The 18,213-nt window shown below is 42.2% G+C and overlaps 1 protein-coding gene across 1 annotated transcript in view; it reads left to right on the top strand.

The window, feature by feature from the left end:
• Nucleotides 1-4,139: 4,139 nt before the first annotated feature.
• Nucleotides 4,140-18,213, top strand: part of PAX8 (paired box 8) — a 34,114-nt gene continuing 20,040 nt past the window's right edge. The window contains exons 1-4 of the mRNA XM_069766763.1: nucleotides 4,140-4,184; nucleotides 8,259-8,424; nucleotides 11,390-11,590; nucleotides 12,643-12,725. Of these exons, the coding sequence (XP_069622864.1) occupies nucleotides 11,505-11,590; nucleotides 12,643-12,725 (169 nt within the window). The 5' untranslated portion in view covers nucleotides 4,140-4,184; nucleotides 8,259-8,424; nucleotides 11,390-11,504. The remainder of the gene's footprint in view (nucleotides 4,185-8,258; nucleotides 8,425-11,389; nucleotides 11,591-12,642; nucleotides 12,726-18,213) is intronic.

Raw genomic sequence — 18,213 nt, 5'->3', positions numbered from 1 at the left:
TGCACTGTAGTCTTGGCAGATTGGACTGTAATGGTAGAAGTGTAAGACCCTGTTCAAACTGCCATTAGAGGCTGTATTTGCACTGTAGTCGTGGCAGATTGCACTGTAATGATAGAAGTGTTAGACCCTGTTCACACTGTCATTAGAGGCTGTATTTGGGCTGTAATCTTGGTAGGTTGTACTGTGATGATAGAAATGTTAGACCCTGTTCACACTGCCATCAGAGGCTGTATTTGCGCTGTAGTCTTGGCAGATTGGACTGTAATGATAGAAGTGTTATACCCCGTTCACACTGCCAGTAGAGGCTGTATTTGCACTGTAGTCTTGGCAGATTGGACTGTAATGATAGAAGTGTTAGACCCTGTTCACACTGCCATTGGAGGCTGTATTTGTACTGTAGTCTTGGCATATTGGACTGTAATGATAGAAGTGTTAGACCCTGTTCACACTGCCAGTAGAGGCTGTATTTGCACTGTAGTCTTGGCAGATTGGACTGTAATGGTAGAAGTGTAGGACCCTGTTCACACTGTCATTAGAGGCTGTATTTGGGCTGCAATCTTGGTAGGTTGTACTGTAATGATGGAAATGTTAGACCCTGTTCACACTGCCATTAGAGGCTGTATTTGCACTGTAATCTTGGCAGATTGGACTGTAATGGTAGAAGTGGTGCCATCAGAGGCTGTATTTGTACTATAGTCTTGGCAGATTGGATGGTAATGATAGAAGTGTTAGACCCTGCTCACACTGCCATTAGAGGCTGTATTTGCACTGTAGTTTTGGTAGATTGGACTGTAATGATAGAAGTGTTAGACCCTGTTCACACTGCCATTGGAGGCTGTATTTGTACTGTAGTCTTGGCAGATTGGACTGTAATGATAGAAGTGTTAGACCCTGTTCACACTGCCAGTAGAGGCTGTATTTGCACTGTAGTCTTGGCAGATTGGACTGTAATGGTAGAAGTGTTGGACCCTGTTCATACTGCCATTAGAGGCTGTATTTGCGCTGTAGTCTTGGCAGATTGGACGGTAATGATAGAAGTGTTAGACCCTGCTCACACTGCCATTAGAGGCTGTATTTGCACTGTAGTTTTGGTAGATTGGACTGTAATGATAGAAGTGTTAGACCCTGTTCACACTGCCATTGGAGGCTGTATTTGTACTGTAGTCTTGGCAGATTGGACTGTAATGATAGAAGTGTTAGACCCTGTTCACACTGCCAGTAGAGGCTGTATTTGCACTGTAGTCTTGGCAGATTGGACTGTAATGGTAGAAGTGTTGGACCCTGTTCATACTGCCATTAGAGGCTGTATTTGCACTATAGTCTTGGCCGATTGGACTGTAGTCTTGACAGACTGGACTATAATGATAGAAATGTTAGGCTATGTGCACACGTTGCGGATTTTGCTATGGATCCGCTGCGGATTGGCCGCTGCAGTTTCGCAGCAGTTTTCCATGAGTTTACAGTACAATGTAAACCTATGGAAAACAAAATCTGCAGTGCACATGCTGCGGAAAAAAACGTGCAGAAACGCTACGTTGTTTATTCTGCAGCATGTCAATTCTTTGTGCGGATTCCGCAGCGGTTTACACCTGCTCCATAATAAGAATCCGCATGCATAAAACCGCAGGTGGAATCCACACAAAAACCGCAAAAAAAACACAGTAATTCCGCAGTAAATCCGCAGTGCGGATTTCCTGCAGATTTACCAAAATCAGTGGGGAAAAATTAGCACACCTTTCCGCAACGTGTGCACCTGTTCACACTGCTATTAGAAGCTGTATTGACGGTAATGATAGAAATGCATTCAGCACTATTCTTCCCATCAAAGTGACAATAACCAACATGAGCCCCGACGTACCCCATTAGGGATCAACGGGGTCCGTCACCATAGGTGGTGTCTGCCGATGACGGATTTTGCAGAGTTCTGTATATGAAATGGAAGATACGAACAGATAGGGGAGGAGTTGTTTTCTCTATGGAGTTACACTTTAAAAATACATAGTTCCACACGTTACAAAATGTTAAAAAAATAGTCGTGAAATATTCCTGATCCTTCGATGCCACTCCTCTCCGGCTTAATTGATCCTGATTTGCAGCCCTCGTATAAGAGATTTAATAACCAGATGCTGAATATTGACGCCGTCTGGTGTCAGTCACATAACTGTCGTATCAGGGCAACATCTGGAGGAGTTCGATCCACAGAAACTTCAGTCATTTTTGTACAGAAATACCGTCTAGAGACAGAGATGTCTCCTCCTAAGGCTCATCCACTGCCTTATTATAAATCCCCATTTTATGAATCCTTAATATGACACCCATAGTCTATTAATGGCTCATACTGTCCATGAGAAAAAAAAAAATAGCATATTATAGGCTGTATTCTTCACGTGGGAATACATTGCCTTGTGGTGGCACCATATGGCGGTATAGAGAGTGGGTACGTAATATAGATCTGTGGATGCAAGAAAAGATTGAGGGCTTCTGATCAGAGACTACTGCTTTATAATACTTAATTAACACTTTGTTACTATGCATCTTAATTAATGAAAAGATTATATGGAAGGGTATCTCTTCACGATGGCACCATGTTTACTTTAGATGCTGTACTTGTATTGCCCTTTTAGCTGTTTTATACCTCACTGTAAATCACCAGTTGTCATCTTATAATTTTATTTTATTATTATTATTATTAATGAAAATAATAGCCCAGAGCTGCATTCACAATTTTGCTAACTGCCGTCAAAAGTAAGCTTGTTAATATTCTCCTATAATGCTGTTAATGCTGTCAGTTTTATTTTTACAGGTAAGCTATACATAGCGCAAAATGTAACTTTGCGTTGACATATACCCCGATTCATCAAAATGGGTGAACAATATTTGATGATTTGTTGAAAAATCAAAGATGCTTATTTTTGGCTTTTTCAAAAAGTCACACTATCCTGTTAATAAGCTTTAAAATGTCACACGGTAGCCCTGAATTGTGCAAAAAAAAATGTATGTATATATATATATATATATATATATATATATATACCTTTTTTTGTTGATTTTTGTGTAGGGTGCTGGAGCACAATTGTAAACAAAATTGTGACAGTGATAATTTAAAGGGGTTGCCCAGCCTTGAGGATCAAGTCTGCAGTCTCTCTATATGACTGTAGACTTGTAAATCTTCACAATGTGTGCTGTCAGGATCTCCGGCCATATAAACGCATGTATGTGATCTGCATACTCATGGCCACTTTCCGACTAGACATATCTCACCTTGCTCAATACACTTGCATTGAGCAAGGCAGCACACGTTTTGTTGGCCCATGACCTCTTGTCTGCAAATCGCATACTTGCTGTTACGCGTCCGTGAGCTCCTGATGTCGTCATCGAAAAATCTTGACAGTGCGCGCACTATGCGCTGTGAGGATTCTCAAGTCTGCAGTCACATTGAGTGACTGCAGACGTGTACCCGAAGACTGGACAATTCCTTTCAGGCCCCCCATACAGGTTACACTAAAGTTGGCCAAACCCGCCCATATCAGCAGGATTGGACGACAATCTAATATGATTGTGGGCCCCAGGACAATTGTTTGTCGGGGGAGTTTGAGATCGTGCATGTCCGATTTCAGACTGTAAGTCCTTTTGATCTTCTGTGATAAGCCACCGCCATTCATGTCTGGCAGTGGATTTTTCATAGAAAACACAGGAGTGCTCGGCCGAGTGAGTCGGCTAACATAGCTGCTGGCCGAACCAGCAAAAAAATTCTGTGTGAACAGATCCTAAAGGTTTATTGGGAGATTTCAGCTCTGAAGCCTGCAGAAGTGTGAATTCAGCTGTTTTATACTCAGGGTTGATTACTGCACTGTCGATTGCTATGAAATACGTTTTGTAAAATGATTATTAAAGGGAACATATCATATTAATAACAAAAATGGTAAGTTATTCTTATATTTTAAGATTGGAAGTGTACGTATCAGTTTAGTAGGAGCCTCACTGAGGTACGAGGCGCTGAAGACACGATCCTGTAACTGTTGTGTACATGTATGATAATAACGGCCTATAACAAGGATTCCCATCATCCATTTTGTCTTAATAACTTTATTTAACTGGATTTTGCTGTCTCTAAACAATACGTTTGTCCACAGAGCTCATCACAGAGAGAGGCTGCACAGGACCCATCAGCTCACTGCATATAGGTCAGCGCTTCATTCTATTCATGCCACATATGCCATAGTCTATGCCACACACATGGCCGACCACAGCCATGAGCCACGCTATGAGCAACCAATCACAGTGCAGCTTGCATTTTTCAAGAGCATAAAACAAAATGAAAGCTGCACTAGGATTGGTTGCTGTGGGCGACAGACAGTTTTTCTTTCAGTTTCATAAATATGCCCCCTTCCCCCTCCACGGTGACTTTCATAATAGAACTAAAAATGAAAGCAGTTGCCCCTAGCAACCAACCATTACAGGATAGCATGTGAAATCATTGATATGATTGGTTGCTATGGGCACCTATTGAATGGAAAAGTGTCCATAGCAACAAGAGTGCAGCCCTTATATTGGAAAAAAAAGTGTGTTGAAAAGCAATGAGATAATTGATAACATGACAGCAAATGCTGTCATTGTTTTCAGTGGCAGGTTGGTCATGAAAATTACTGTAAACATATTTTGATGGGCCTCAATCCCAAGCCTAAAGTTATCCAACTGGTGGCAGAACATTTATTAACACCTCAGCTATTCTTTCATCCCCTCCGTACACATGCACACTCATTTTGGTGGGAGTACATGTGAATCTTTTCAGGAGAAAGGAGTAAGCTTGGTGTGAACTTCATGTTTACGTTGAAAAGAGATCAGCTCTTCCAATGTTTAAAGGGGCTGTCCTGCCTTAAAGGGGTGGTCCAGCCTTGGACACTGGGATTGAGTGGCTGACGAATATGCATAGGGATAAAAGTTTCCTGTTCTGCCTATCGGTGCGGGTAACAGCCGATAACTTATTTTCACTTGTCAAACCCTTAAAGGGGTTGTCCGGCCTTGGGGTACCATTCTGCAGTCACTCTATGTGACTGCATCCCAGAATAGAAGAAAGACAGCGCCACAACGGTCAGTGATGAAGACCTTACGTGTTTAATCTGCCTCCTGCGGCGACGTTTCGGTACAATAACCTTTATCAAGGTTATTGTACCGAAACGTCGCCGCAGGAGGCAGATTAAACACGTAAGGTCTTCATCACTGACCGTTGTGGCGCTGTCTTTCTTCTATTCTGGGATATGGACTTGCAGCCGGGCTGGACCCCTTGGCATTGACTTGCGCCAATATGCGAATGGAAGCTGTATGGACATAGGGTGCGGTTTTTCTCTTTTTGGATTTCTATGTGACTGCAGACTTGTGAATCCTTTCAGTGCACACTGTGAGGATTCTACAGTGCTGATACCGGAAGTGGTAAGAACACAATTTACATACTTCCAGTCACATTCTGACTAAACGTGCTTGCATTGAGCGAGGCCGTGCACGTCTAGTCGGCATGTGACCGCATGTATGCACATCGCATACTTAAGATCACGTCCCCACTATTCCCGACAGGGCCGGACTGGCCATCTGGTAATTATGGCAAATGCAAGATAGGCTGGTCCAGTCGTGGGCCACATTGTCTGCTTAACACTGTCAGTGTCCTCAGGGTGCAGTAACATAGAGTGACTGCAGACTGGTACCCCAAGGCCGGACAACCCCTTTAAATGGGTTGACAAGTGAAAACAAAGTTATCACCTATACACTGGGACCCGCACTGATAGACAGAACATTAGATTGGAGCGGTATTATCCATGCTCTACCGCCACTCCATTCACACCCTATCGGGCTGCTGAACACTGCGCTCGGCTTCTGGCAGCCCCATAGAGAATGAAGAGAGCGGCAGTAAGGCATGCACTCTGCCCCGCCATTCTAACAGGGATAAAAGTGGCTGAAAGGGGGTAAAAATTTCTAATTCTGCCAATCGGTGCAGGTCCCAGCAGTCAGACCCCCACCGATCAATCAGTGCCCACCGATCCTGCCGATAGGTTATAACTTGGTCTTATAATGGGTATATGCACACAATGTCATTTTTAGGTGGATTCCGCCTTGAAAACCGTCTGAAAAATATATTAGAAACCACTCAAAAGAATAAAAATTAATTCCTACGTAAAAACAACTTGTTCATATGTTGAGGTTAATGAACATCTTCAGTTTAAAAAAACGCCAATTGGTTAAAAGAAGTGATGTCCTTTTTTCTGTCACATTCCACTCGGAAGGGGCTCTGTACTTTCCCATAAAAGTCAATGGTAAAGCTCAAAAGACTTTTGGAATGTTTTGACACATTTTTAAATTCTTATTATTTTATTGTTTTTATTATTATTTTAATGTATTATATTATTTTTATTATTGTTTTATTTCATTATTCAGTACAGTGAAAAAAGCACAACAGAAAAATGATAGTTAATAAAAAAAAAAAGACATTTTAAAAACCATTAAAAAAAAACCTGCCAAATCAGAAAGAAAAATGCTCATATGAGAAAAACAGATCCCTGGTGAAAATGGACATTTAGACCAAAAATGGCCAAAGGATCTGATTTATTTTTATAGTCACCCTTAACAGTGATGCCAGAAGCAATGAGGATCCAATTCATATCACTACAACTACGACTTAGTGAGCCTTATTACACCGTTCCTCCAAAGAAAGATCTGTAGTAGTAACCCCTGCAAATTTACTGGTGGGATTTCCAACACTGCTCCTCTTTTATATATTAAGTGAAACATTTATGAAGACGTCAGTATGAAATACAGTACTGTAGATCAGGCCAGATATTTAACATTCTAGGTTGTATATAGTCATCATTTCTATTAGAGTTACCATTAAAGCGGATCTCTCACCAGATTTCACAATATAAACTGCATACTACATTAAATACATTGATACTTCATGTAAAAATAATTGTACAATCCTGATATTAATATAAGCATTTTAAAACTCAAGTAAGAGTTGGACTCCCCCCAAAAATCCCCATTTTAATATTACCGTAGGTTGGAACTTTCTAAATGGATTATATGATAATTTTGGTAATAATTTACAAAGTAAACCAGCCTCTTCAAAGAGATCTATTTAATAATGTACGCGGTTAGTCTTGTGGAATCTGGTGACAGACTGATGAAAGTTCCACGTATACGTACAGAGTCTGTGCGAAGGTGGTTGTGTCTCTGTGGCTAGGTACAATGGAGTCATTGGCACCCTACGACTTCTGTAGGCGCTATATCATAGATCTTGACATGGTATGGCCGATTCACCCAATTCAAAAAACTTCATCCCCTATTACTAAATTTCCTTGGACAATTACCCCAATTGACGTTAACATACGCAAGAGACCATATTTGGAATAAAATTGGCCACATCGGCCATTTATTTAACAAATGATACAATAACAATAACCATTGCAAATTACCGAAAAAGAGGGAGGTGCTTGGTGCTACCAGATCTGGCACACGTTAACCAATTATTCAAAAATGGAATTATCTTTATTCTTATCCGTGAAAACCACGCTCGAGGGCATCACACCAGTGGTTGTTAAAATAACGACAACCACCGGCTCCCAGTGTCCAACCCCGTCAAGAACCCCACTAAGTGCCAGATCATCCATCCTGAAGGGAACCATCCACCTGATTTCCCACCCAACCAATTTTCACACCAACTCCAAAGACCCCTCCACCGCCTCAGCCACTGTGACCCAAAATGTCAATATCCTTCAATTGTCCCTTATATTTAACTTTTTGATATAAAGCTGGAATGGAAATATCAATTCTACCAGGGTGAGTGGTTGAGACTCTTCACCTTGAGGATCCCCTAAAATGGCCTCTCCTTTAATCCCTTGCCCTTCTTGTCAAACCAATAACCCCTATCCCCTATCATTTTATTCAGGCTCCAATCCCTGTCATACGGGGCCTACACTTAACCTGTTCAGCTCTGACCCATTCTTAATAACTTGGAAGTTGTATAGAGCCATTATGCGTCCATATGAATCGGGAGAGTAGACCGCCAATTTATAGGACAGATCCTTCTCTTCTTGATCAGAAAGTCACCCCTAATAAATAGAGTGTCCTCACTATCAGTCACAGGGAAAATTGTATGATATTGCCTATTACTTGACTAGATATTTGCTTGGCAAAGCATATGAGAACTAATGGGGCTTAGGTTCAGCACAACGATTAGACTAATAAAACACAGTTTTTATCTTTCTATCCAGGTCACGGTGGACTAAACCAGCTAGGTGGGGCTTTTGTAAATGGGCGCCCACTTCCAGAAGTAGTGAGGCAGCGCATTGTAGACCTAGCGCACCAAGGAGTACGTCCATGTGACATCTCTCGGCAGCTGAGGGTCAGTCATGGTTGTGTGAGCAAGATCCTGGGCAGGTAAGATGCTAGAAGATCAATCTTTGAGAAGACACTTAAAGGGAACCTTCCAGCAAGATTTTGCAATGTATAGTAAAGACATGGCTGTAACGGTGCTGGAATACTGATTACGTTGTTACTTTTGGTGGAGAAATCTGCTTTGTAGTTCTTCTTTAATCAGTTTTCTGCTAACTAGATGTTGGTGCACAGGGGCCGGACTATGCACTGGGTCTTCTCCTCCATGTCTGTGTTCTCCGACCGCTTCGGTCCCTGAATGACAGGTCACTGGTGAATTGTCAAACAGAGGAGGCAGGTTATTCACAGACCGGAGGCAGGTGGAGGGGTCCAAGGAATCACAGACATGGAGGAGAAGACGCAGTGCACAGTCCGGCCCTTGAGCACCGAAAATGTATTTAGCAGAAAACTTCAAATGGTGATTAAAGAAGCTCAACAAAGTAGATTTCTCCACCAAAATATCAATTCAATTTTTCTTCTACCTGATGACCTTACACCAATAAGTTCTACTTTCTGATACCCTCAACATCTTTAGAAATCTGGCATCTTTATCTTCCATTATCTAATGAACATTATGCGAGCTTGTCTTCGTTTTTTCTTGAGGCTCTCGGCAGATGACCTTCACATTGCTATATTGAGTTGAGCCTCTGGTGAATGTAAATGGCGTAGACATCAGCGACTACTAATGTGTTGTGAGAGCAAGTGGATTCATCAGGGCAGAGGGCACTTAACTGCTTCCATCACTAATGGAGCCTTCATTACAATGAGATATGTCCTACTTTAGTTATCATATTTAAGAAATAACTACGGTAGATCATTTTATGATATTCATCCAACTCCATCTATAACACTTTTTTGGATTTGGGGAGATTCACCCATCAATGATGCCCTACTTGTTGACAAGTGGCAAACCCCTGACTGGTGCAGTAGTCCATTAATGGCATACATACTGTTTAAAGTGGTTTATATGGGTATTACATAGACGCAGTACATAGACAACTACATAGACGCGGTAATACATTGTCGTGGAGTTGAGGGAGGACTTAGTGAGAGGACAATATTCAAACCACTTTCTCAACATTTATAACAGTCTATCTTATTTTTTTGTCATTATAAAATTACATAAAGACGCCTACAGATATACCTCATGCCCTGTAATTTCCTATTTCTGTCATCTGTAGGACATTGAGCTAGAGTCATACAGAATAGATTTTAGGATTGCTAATCTGTGTGAGACTATGGTCACATTTCTGTTCAATAGGGAGTAAAGGACTGGACAAAAGGTGGACGTAGTCAATCACATAGTTAGAAATTACACCACGAACTTGGGCATTGAGAGGCAGAAACACATTGTCCTGGAATTCCAAACTGCATTTTATGGTGCATGATGGTCCTTATGATCAGGAGTCAGGACCAGACTTCTTCTCTAGTATACAGGGGTATTGTATATTGGTATTATATGGTTGGTATTTTTTTACTGGTATTATTTGGTTTGCAATACTTGGGCACTGTAAATTGGTATTATTTGTTCACCATATATTAGTATTATTTGGGTTTTCTCTCTTGGTATTTGGTTTGTTGGTATTATGTAGACGCTGTACATCAGTATTATTTGGTTTGGAATATTTGGGCAATATACATTGGTATTATCTGTTTGATATGGTGCCCGCAGGGGCGTAACTACAATACTTTACAACCGATGTTGGCGGGCAAAATGCATGCTATCTTTTCTTAGTTTGTGGCGTAACTACAATAGGTGCAGGAGTTGCAATCGTAACAGGGCCTTGGAGCCTAGGAGGCCCAAAAAGTCCCTTTGGCCTATAATGCTATTAAAGACTTGCAATAATTGGGGGGCCATTTGGAGCTTTTGCATTGGGAGCCATGAGCTTCAAGTTACACCACTGGGTGCATCCATATTGTAGTCTCAGTTATTGTTGTTTGGCAAGTCAGAGGTGATCTACATCTGCCCTCTTTTTGATGATTTTGGGCTTGGGATGGCCACAAATCCCGCCCAGAAATGCCCATTTGTGGGCTTAATTTGTGTAAAGTCCTCCTCGTTTCGTCTAGGGACACCACAAGCATGCCGGAACAGTCACAGCAAATTTGGCACATTGGGTATTTATATAGTCTGACCCACCAGACAGAGACCAGGTCATAATTTCTAGAGCAAAACCATACAGGTCAATTACCTACTAAATAGGATCAGTGGTTGCCTGACCTCTAGAATTCGGCAGGGGCACCAGTTCTGTATAGTTTAGTTCCAGTGTCTAAACAGTATACAGTTCAAGGTAGTCCATGATATGCACGCTCGGACTGGCCCAAAGGAGAACAGGAGAATCCTCCGGTGGGCCACCAGCATTTTATCTGAGCAGTACTTGGCACAATACACTTGATTCACTATGTACAGACAAAAACGGCATCTTACTTATGTAATAATGAACCCAGTTTAGTAATATAGACATTTTTGAAAGAGAATAAAGTTAAATTTGCATGTCACTTAAAAGTGGGGCGCTGGAGTTGATGATACTGGTGGGCCCTTGGCATCCCAGTCCAACACTGGTGACGTGTGTCACCTATGGGGAGCTCATAAGTCTAGTGCACTCTAAGGCCATAAGGGCCAGATATCTATAGTGTAGTATCCTAGGGCAAGTCAATCGCACAATCTATGAGCCCCTTAAGGAAAGCAATTTAGGTTTCCCAAAAAACAGTTGGAGCAAGGACAGCAAGTCACAACACTTACGACACCATAAGCATAGATGTTCACTCTGCCTAGTATTCGCAATCCGAGCCGTTCTGTATCGGAATTCAATCATTATACAATATGTCTCATTGAATATCAATATTATAAATGTGCTTTTCTTCTTTCATGGTGCCCATTCTAGGCCGTAGGACATTAGCCCTGGCGCCTAGTGACAAACCATGCTTAGAAGATCAATGGATTTGGGTAATTCTATCTTACTTTGTATTGGAGTAGGTACTATGAAACTGGCAGTATCAGACCAGGAGTCATCGGTGGGTCCAAACCTAAAGTTGCCACCCCCAAAGTGGTGGAGAAGATTGGAGATTACAAGAGGCAAAATCCGACCATGTTTGCCTGGGAGATCAGGGATCGGCTTTTGGCAGAAGGTGTATGCGACAATGACACAGTGCCCAGTGTCAGCTCCATCAACAGGTATCAAAAGAGATATGTCATTAATTATTACTGGTAGAGGTGCAATGTATGACTGTTAGTAGCTGGAAGGAAGCGTCAAGTACCAGTACATATAGTGCTGGCAGATGCCAGTCCCCATAGAAATCTAGTGTATGGACAGATGGTGTGCAATTTCATTGGGGCAAAGTGAAAGGTATGAATGTGGCTAATGCCATGAAAAAAAAAATTAGCCTGAATAATACATGCACATTTTTTTAAGACTGTTGAATGAAATAACAGGTACACTTTAAAAGGATATAGACATCCTCCTTGACTGGTTCTTTTTTTTATTTAAATTCATTTATTTTTGGCTAAAAATATTTTTTTTGCAAATGGTTTTAATTAAATATTTTGCTTCTATAGCCTCTGTATTGCATTGTCGATTGCTGGCTGAAGAATGAGTTAACTGAGAATCTGTGAGATGAGAGAGTTTATGACTTTGAGCGCCTTTCAGTAGTTTTATGACCTCATGAATGTTGAGATGAACTTTCTAATCTGAAAATAAACTAAGAGGAGCCTACTGACAGATTATTAGTTAACTCTTTCTGTGGTCAACAATGCAAACAGAGCTAAATTGTTTATGAACCCCAATTGCAAAACAAGATTTGTAGTTTAAAAAAATGCATTTAAGTAAAAAAAATGTTAACGAAGGGTGTTTTCTACATCCTTCAATCTATACTTGTCAGCTTCAATTCCCATCCCCCCCCCCCCGCTTACACAAACCCCTTTTAACAGCCAATACCCTCATCCACCCTTTCCTGCCTCCCATATGTACGTATGAACAGGACTCTGTGATGGTGAAGGTTTTGTTTGGGGAGCACGGCCTTGCTGGAGTTTTGAGAAGGAAACTTGCTGGCAGAGGCCAAGGAGGGTTGTGAAGTATGGGCAGATTACAAGCCAAAGGTATAATGGGCACGGGGAAGGCAATTGCTCCAAGAAGCCACTACTATCTGGGTATCTAGAGGCATACTGAACCTTTACCCCATCTGTGCCCGTGTCCTTGCTATCAGTTTACCCGTCATTCTCTCTTCTAGGATAATCCGTACAAAGGTCCAGCAATTATTTAATCTGCCCATGGAGAGCTGCGTGAAGTCATTAAGTCCCGGACACACTCTGAGTAAGTGGCCAATGTTGCCTGCTGACTATCTATACGTAGGCTCCGATTCATTAAGACTGGCATGGCGCTCCTTATTCTTAATGATTGGGACTTCTGGAGTAAGGGGCGCCTCTTAATGAATTCGGCACACCTCGTTACGCGCCACTGACAGAAATATTATTCTAATCTGGCTCTGGCATATTTTTCTGGCACAATTTTTGCCATTAACGTGGAGTGAATTGGAAGAATTAGACGGGAAGCCATGCCCATACGTCAGCCATGGAAGGCCGGAATTGGTGTAAAAACACCAAAAGCCACAAGATTTTGGTGTAGTTTCAAGTTGTGACAAAATTATGTGACTTTTGAAGTTGTTTTGGAAGCTGTAACTCATATCGACCTATACTTTGTATTACGTAAAATTTCATATAATATATCATTCCCAAGAAGGAGCGGATATATCATTGGTGTAACTTGGGCCCAAGAGATTTGGGGGTCACAGCTTCCTCCAAAGTAGGTGGAATTGTGCATTATGATGAGCCATTAGACTGCACAGGGGTCTTCTTCTGTTTGTGCCCACTCTTGTTCCCAGGTATCAACCATTTCAGGCTGCAGTATTCCTGAATGGGGCTACCTGCGCTCATAGATCTCCAGAAATCTTTTCATAAATGAGTGATATTGAGAGTTCATGGGATTATACAGTATGTCACACCCAAATCTTCTGTTCACAATAACTAAAAAGAACAAGTGGACAGTGCTTTATAGTGGTGGAAATTGACCACAGGCAGTGCTGACTAGGGTCAAAAATAACCTGACCCTAGTACACAATTTTTTTTCCCTTCTATGTAATCTTAAACAAAATAGTTTGCATAATTAATGATTAATTGATTTCTTTCTCTGTAAATATTGAATCAAGTAAATTAGTACTGCTTATTAGCACTCCTTCACAGGGGCCCACCGAGGAATTTACCTGCTCCCCGGTGGGCCAGTTCGACCATATTTAATGAAAAGCTCATCAAACCACAACTTTAATAAATACCTTCATAAAAAATAACAATCACCAAAGCTCAAAAAGTTCAGCCAAATGCCCGAGCCAACCATCTGATTATCTGATAAACGGCCCAATTGCATATTTTTATGCAAGCGATTCACCACTTTCTTACAAAGAGGCCGTGATGAAACAGTCCAGACACATTAACATAAAGGTAGGGGGAGGGGGGAGATAATCCAGTTTTCAGAACAGATAAAGCCTCATCCACAGTACACATTTTATATGGTAGCAGTGGCTCACATGGGATTTGCTCAATCCAGTTATTGAGGCTGATAAGCAGGTTTGCCCCCCACAACACTAGCCCCATAGGTCCAAACAAAGACCCGATCACTGCCCATGCTATCCAAACTTAATTTCCCTTGAGATGGCCACCCTATAGTTCAAACAATGACCCAATCACCTGCCATCACTAACCTAACCCCACTCTACTCAACAACCTAGTGAATGGAAACCAGAACCATTTTGGCAGGAAAAGCACTTGCCAAAACTTCCTGAGATAACAGGGATTCAGCTGAGTGTCCAATAACCTCATGTGTATCCCTCCATATTATCCGGGATCCTTCCACTTTATAAGCTGCACACTCACAAAAGGTTTCTTTATGCACGATGACGATTTTTTGGGGACCAGCAGCCTTCATTACTAGGTGTCATTTTTCTTCCAGTGCCAGTAACGACTGTGTTGTGGGATATCCTCGTGCCAAGGGGTCCTTCCCTGTACCAAAATCTAGGGCCGCCCTAGCTAACCCTTCGCCCTGGATTACTTCTAATGGTGAAGACGCTAGGGCCACGTACTTTGCTGAGCTCCTAACTCAGCCCTTATCTGTTCCCTCCCCCACCAAGAGAAGTGGGGAGTAGTAGTGTATGTAATACACCAACCAGACTAACAAGGGATGATGTACAGGGATAAAGAAAAATACCAATCATACAAATATTCTCTCATAAGCGGAGCGGAGCACCAGGGAGTGAAGGAAGGGTTAACAAACAAATAGGAGAGAATAAGGGTTTACACACAACCAAAGAACCAAGCAACAGTCTTTAGATAAACACTCCAAACCAACTCCTCCAGTCCAGGCAGCATGAAACACCATGATAGTTAGAGGCAAGCATATATAGTAGAGGGGAGTGACCAACAATGAGCAGCTGAGACCATCAACCCTGGAAAGCTATTAGAAGGTATCGTCTGAACAGTTTAACCCCTGCACTGCTAGCAGAAACCTGCACCATTTAATATGATGGTGAGGTGCTTCTAGTCAGTGCAGAAGTGCGGGAAATCAGACGCTGCGATCTACTGGCTCCTCTGTGTCATGGTAAGACCGTGACAGTGCCACTGCAAGGAAAATGGGAAAAATGCATCCTATACTTACCCTAAGGCTGCAGTCACACTATCAGTATTTGGTCAGTATTTTACATCAGTATTTGTAAGCCAAAATCAGAAGTGTAACAGTCAGAGGAAAAGTATAATAGAAACATATTCACCACTTCTGTATTTATCAGCCACTCCTGGTTTTGGCTTACAAATACTGATGTGAAATACTGACCAAATACTGAACGTGTGATCATAGCCTAACGTTCATTGTTATTATTTATAAAAAAAAATCAAAAATATTCTATATTGATGATGTTGGGAGTTGTAGTATCTTATGGTTTAAAGAGGGCCCATCACTTGACAAAAATATAAAATGGAGTAAATGCCGCTGTTGTAATGAATCCAGGGTTGTTTATTATTCGTTCCTGTGCCTCTCCAATCCTGAGATTATTATTATTATTTATTATTATAGCACCATTTATTCAATAGTGTTTGGTGGATCGATGGTTACTGTAAGCTGTAGGCTTGTCGGAAGAGGTGGGTCTTCAGGTTCTTTTTGAAGGTTTCGATGGTAGGTGAGAGTCTGATGTGTTGTGGTAGAGGGTTCCAGAGTAGGGGGGATGCACGAGAGAAATCTTGTATGCGATTGTGGGAAGAGGAGATAAGAGGGGAGTAGAGAAGGAGATCTTGTGAGGATCGGAGGTCGCGTGCAGGAAAGTATCGGGAGACGAGGTCACAGATGTATGGAGGAGACAGGTTGTGGATGGCTTTGTATGTCATGGTTAGAGTTTTGAACTGGAGTCTCTGGGCAATGGGAGCCATTGAAGGAAGTAACAGAGAGGAGAGGCCGGGGAATAGCGAGGGGACAGGTGGCTAAGTCGGGCAGCGAAGTTTAGGATAAATTGGAGGGGTGCAAGAGTATAAGAGGGGAGGCCACAGAGCAGGAGGTTGCAGTAATCGAGGCTGGTGTTTTTGCAGATTCTTGGTTGAGGAATGAGCGGATACGGGAGATATTTCTGAGTTGGAGTCGGCAGGAGGTGGAAAAGGCTTGGATATCTGGTTTGAAGGAGAGATCAGAGTCAACTCTATGAGCTGTCTCAGGCCGAAGGTGTAGATGAGAAGTGTAGGAGACCTAAGACTGAACCTTGCGGGATTCTGACAGATAGGGGGCGAGGTGAGGAGGTGGTGTGTGAGTGGAAGATGCTGAATGTCCGGTCTGTTAGGTATGACGAGATCCAAGATAGGGCCAAGTCTGTGATGCCAAGAGATGAGAGGGTCTGTAGTAATAGGGAATGGTCCACTGTGTCAAAGGCAGAGGACAGGTCCAGGAGGAGGAGGACAGATTTGGCAGTCAGTAGGTCATTGGGGACTTTAGTTAGGGCAGTTTCAGTGGAATGGTACGGTCAGAAGCCAGATTGTAACCAGTCAAAGAGGGAGCGGGAGGAGACGTGGGAGGACAGTTCAAAATGGACATTTTGCTCCAGTAGTTTTGAGGCATAGGAGAGAAGTGATATGAGATGGCCCCTCTTCCTGGTATATAAATCTAGTAGAGGGTAGATCTGATAACCACACCCAGTTAGCTAAAAAAGATTTATTTACAGAGAAGAGTGGCCATATCTCAAGAATAAGGATTAGTGGACTTGGGGAAGTTTGGATTCTGATACCCAACCTAAGCTTTATTCCAAAGTTTGGTTCGGGAACCAGAACCCCATTGAAAAGAATGGAACCCAAACTTTTGAGCTGGAAAATTCCGTCTCTCTCCTCCCGGATTTCCCCCGGTACTCTGTACATTGCAAGGGACTTCCGGGAGAAGTCCGCGTTCGTCGTTAAGCACCGGACACTAACCGGAATGAACCATGAACTTTTACGTTCGGATTCGCTCATCTCTACTCAGCGGCGAAGAGGCGCAGGAACAAATGAAAAACAGCAACAGATTCTGGAAAACAGCGGCATTTACACAACTTTATATTTATAGCAAGTGACAGACCTTCTTTAAAGAGTTTACAAGAATTTTATAACGGTGAGGTCTGTGTTCTGAAAGGGATTGTCTAGCAGTAAACAGCATACTAATCTTCCAGCGCCACTCTGGATCCAGCTCAAGCCACTCCTTAGGTCTTCGAAGGTTCCTGAAGGTTTTCTGCCCCCTTCACGTTGCGGATTGGGGTGCATCCGCATCTCCTGGCAGAAAACGCAGGTGCAGATTTGACGCTTTTTTATGTCGATTTTTTGCGTTTTTGTTGCGGATTTGATGCGGATTTTGTGCGGATTTCATGCGTTTTTTACCTTTGAGGATTTCTATAATGGAAGGGTGCAGAAACGCTGCAGATACGCACAAAAGAAGTGACATGCTCCTTCTTTTGATCCGCAACGTTTTTTATGCGGAATTTTCCGCACCATTAGCATAGCATTTTTTTTTCCTATTGATTTACATTGTACTGTAAATCACTTTGCGGAACTGCAGCGTTTCTGCGCAGAAAAAAATGCTGTGGATCCGCACTAAATCCGCATCGTTTGCACATAGCCTCAGCCTGTAATTGGCTGCAGCAGTCATGTGGGCAGAAGAGCGTTTCATTGGAGAAACATCCGATGTTGCGCTCTCCTAATTATCTGACCACTGCAGTGGAGACCTCCGGAGGGACCTAAATTGGATCCATGAAGTCTTGAAAGGCTAGTATGTCTCCATTTATTATCTTTAATCAACAGATGTAGCAGATCTGGATTTTGGTTTACTGTCTTTTTTTGCGCTTGATATCTCAGTGACCTACCTTATCTGCAGTCCTGTGTAAAGCCACAGATTGGGACTTCACAATGAGTTGTGGCACACGGCAAAACTTTCCTTTACTGATTCAGCATATAAGAATAGTCCAGTGGTCAGGGTCATGTTAAGGGGACTACGCCTTACTTTGTATTATAAATTATAATATAATATCTTGGTAAGTTCACATGATTAGCTCATGTAAATTTTGGATTGAATTCTGTGCCTCAGTCTGTGTGAAATTTGCATCCCCTGCATGTAAATAGGATTTCTGCAAACCTACCACATGCATGCCACCCTGGAAAAAGATCAGGTGTATCATTACATAGCATGATACTTTTTTCCTGCAGACACAGTATGGAAAAGCAAGCATTGCATTGGGGATGTACAGCAGCGCAAA

This window comes from Ranitomeya imitator, chromosome 4 (assembly GCF_032444005.1).
Source record: "Ranitomeya imitator isolate aRanImi1 chromosome 4, aRanImi1.pri, whole genome shotgun sequence".
Lineage (NCBI taxonomy): Eukaryota > Metazoa > Chordata > Amphibia > Anura > Dendrobatidae > Ranitomeya > Ranitomeya imitator.
The sequence above is the reverse complement of the archived record's forward strand: the minus strand, read 5'-3'. Positions and strand labels throughout refer to the sequence as shown.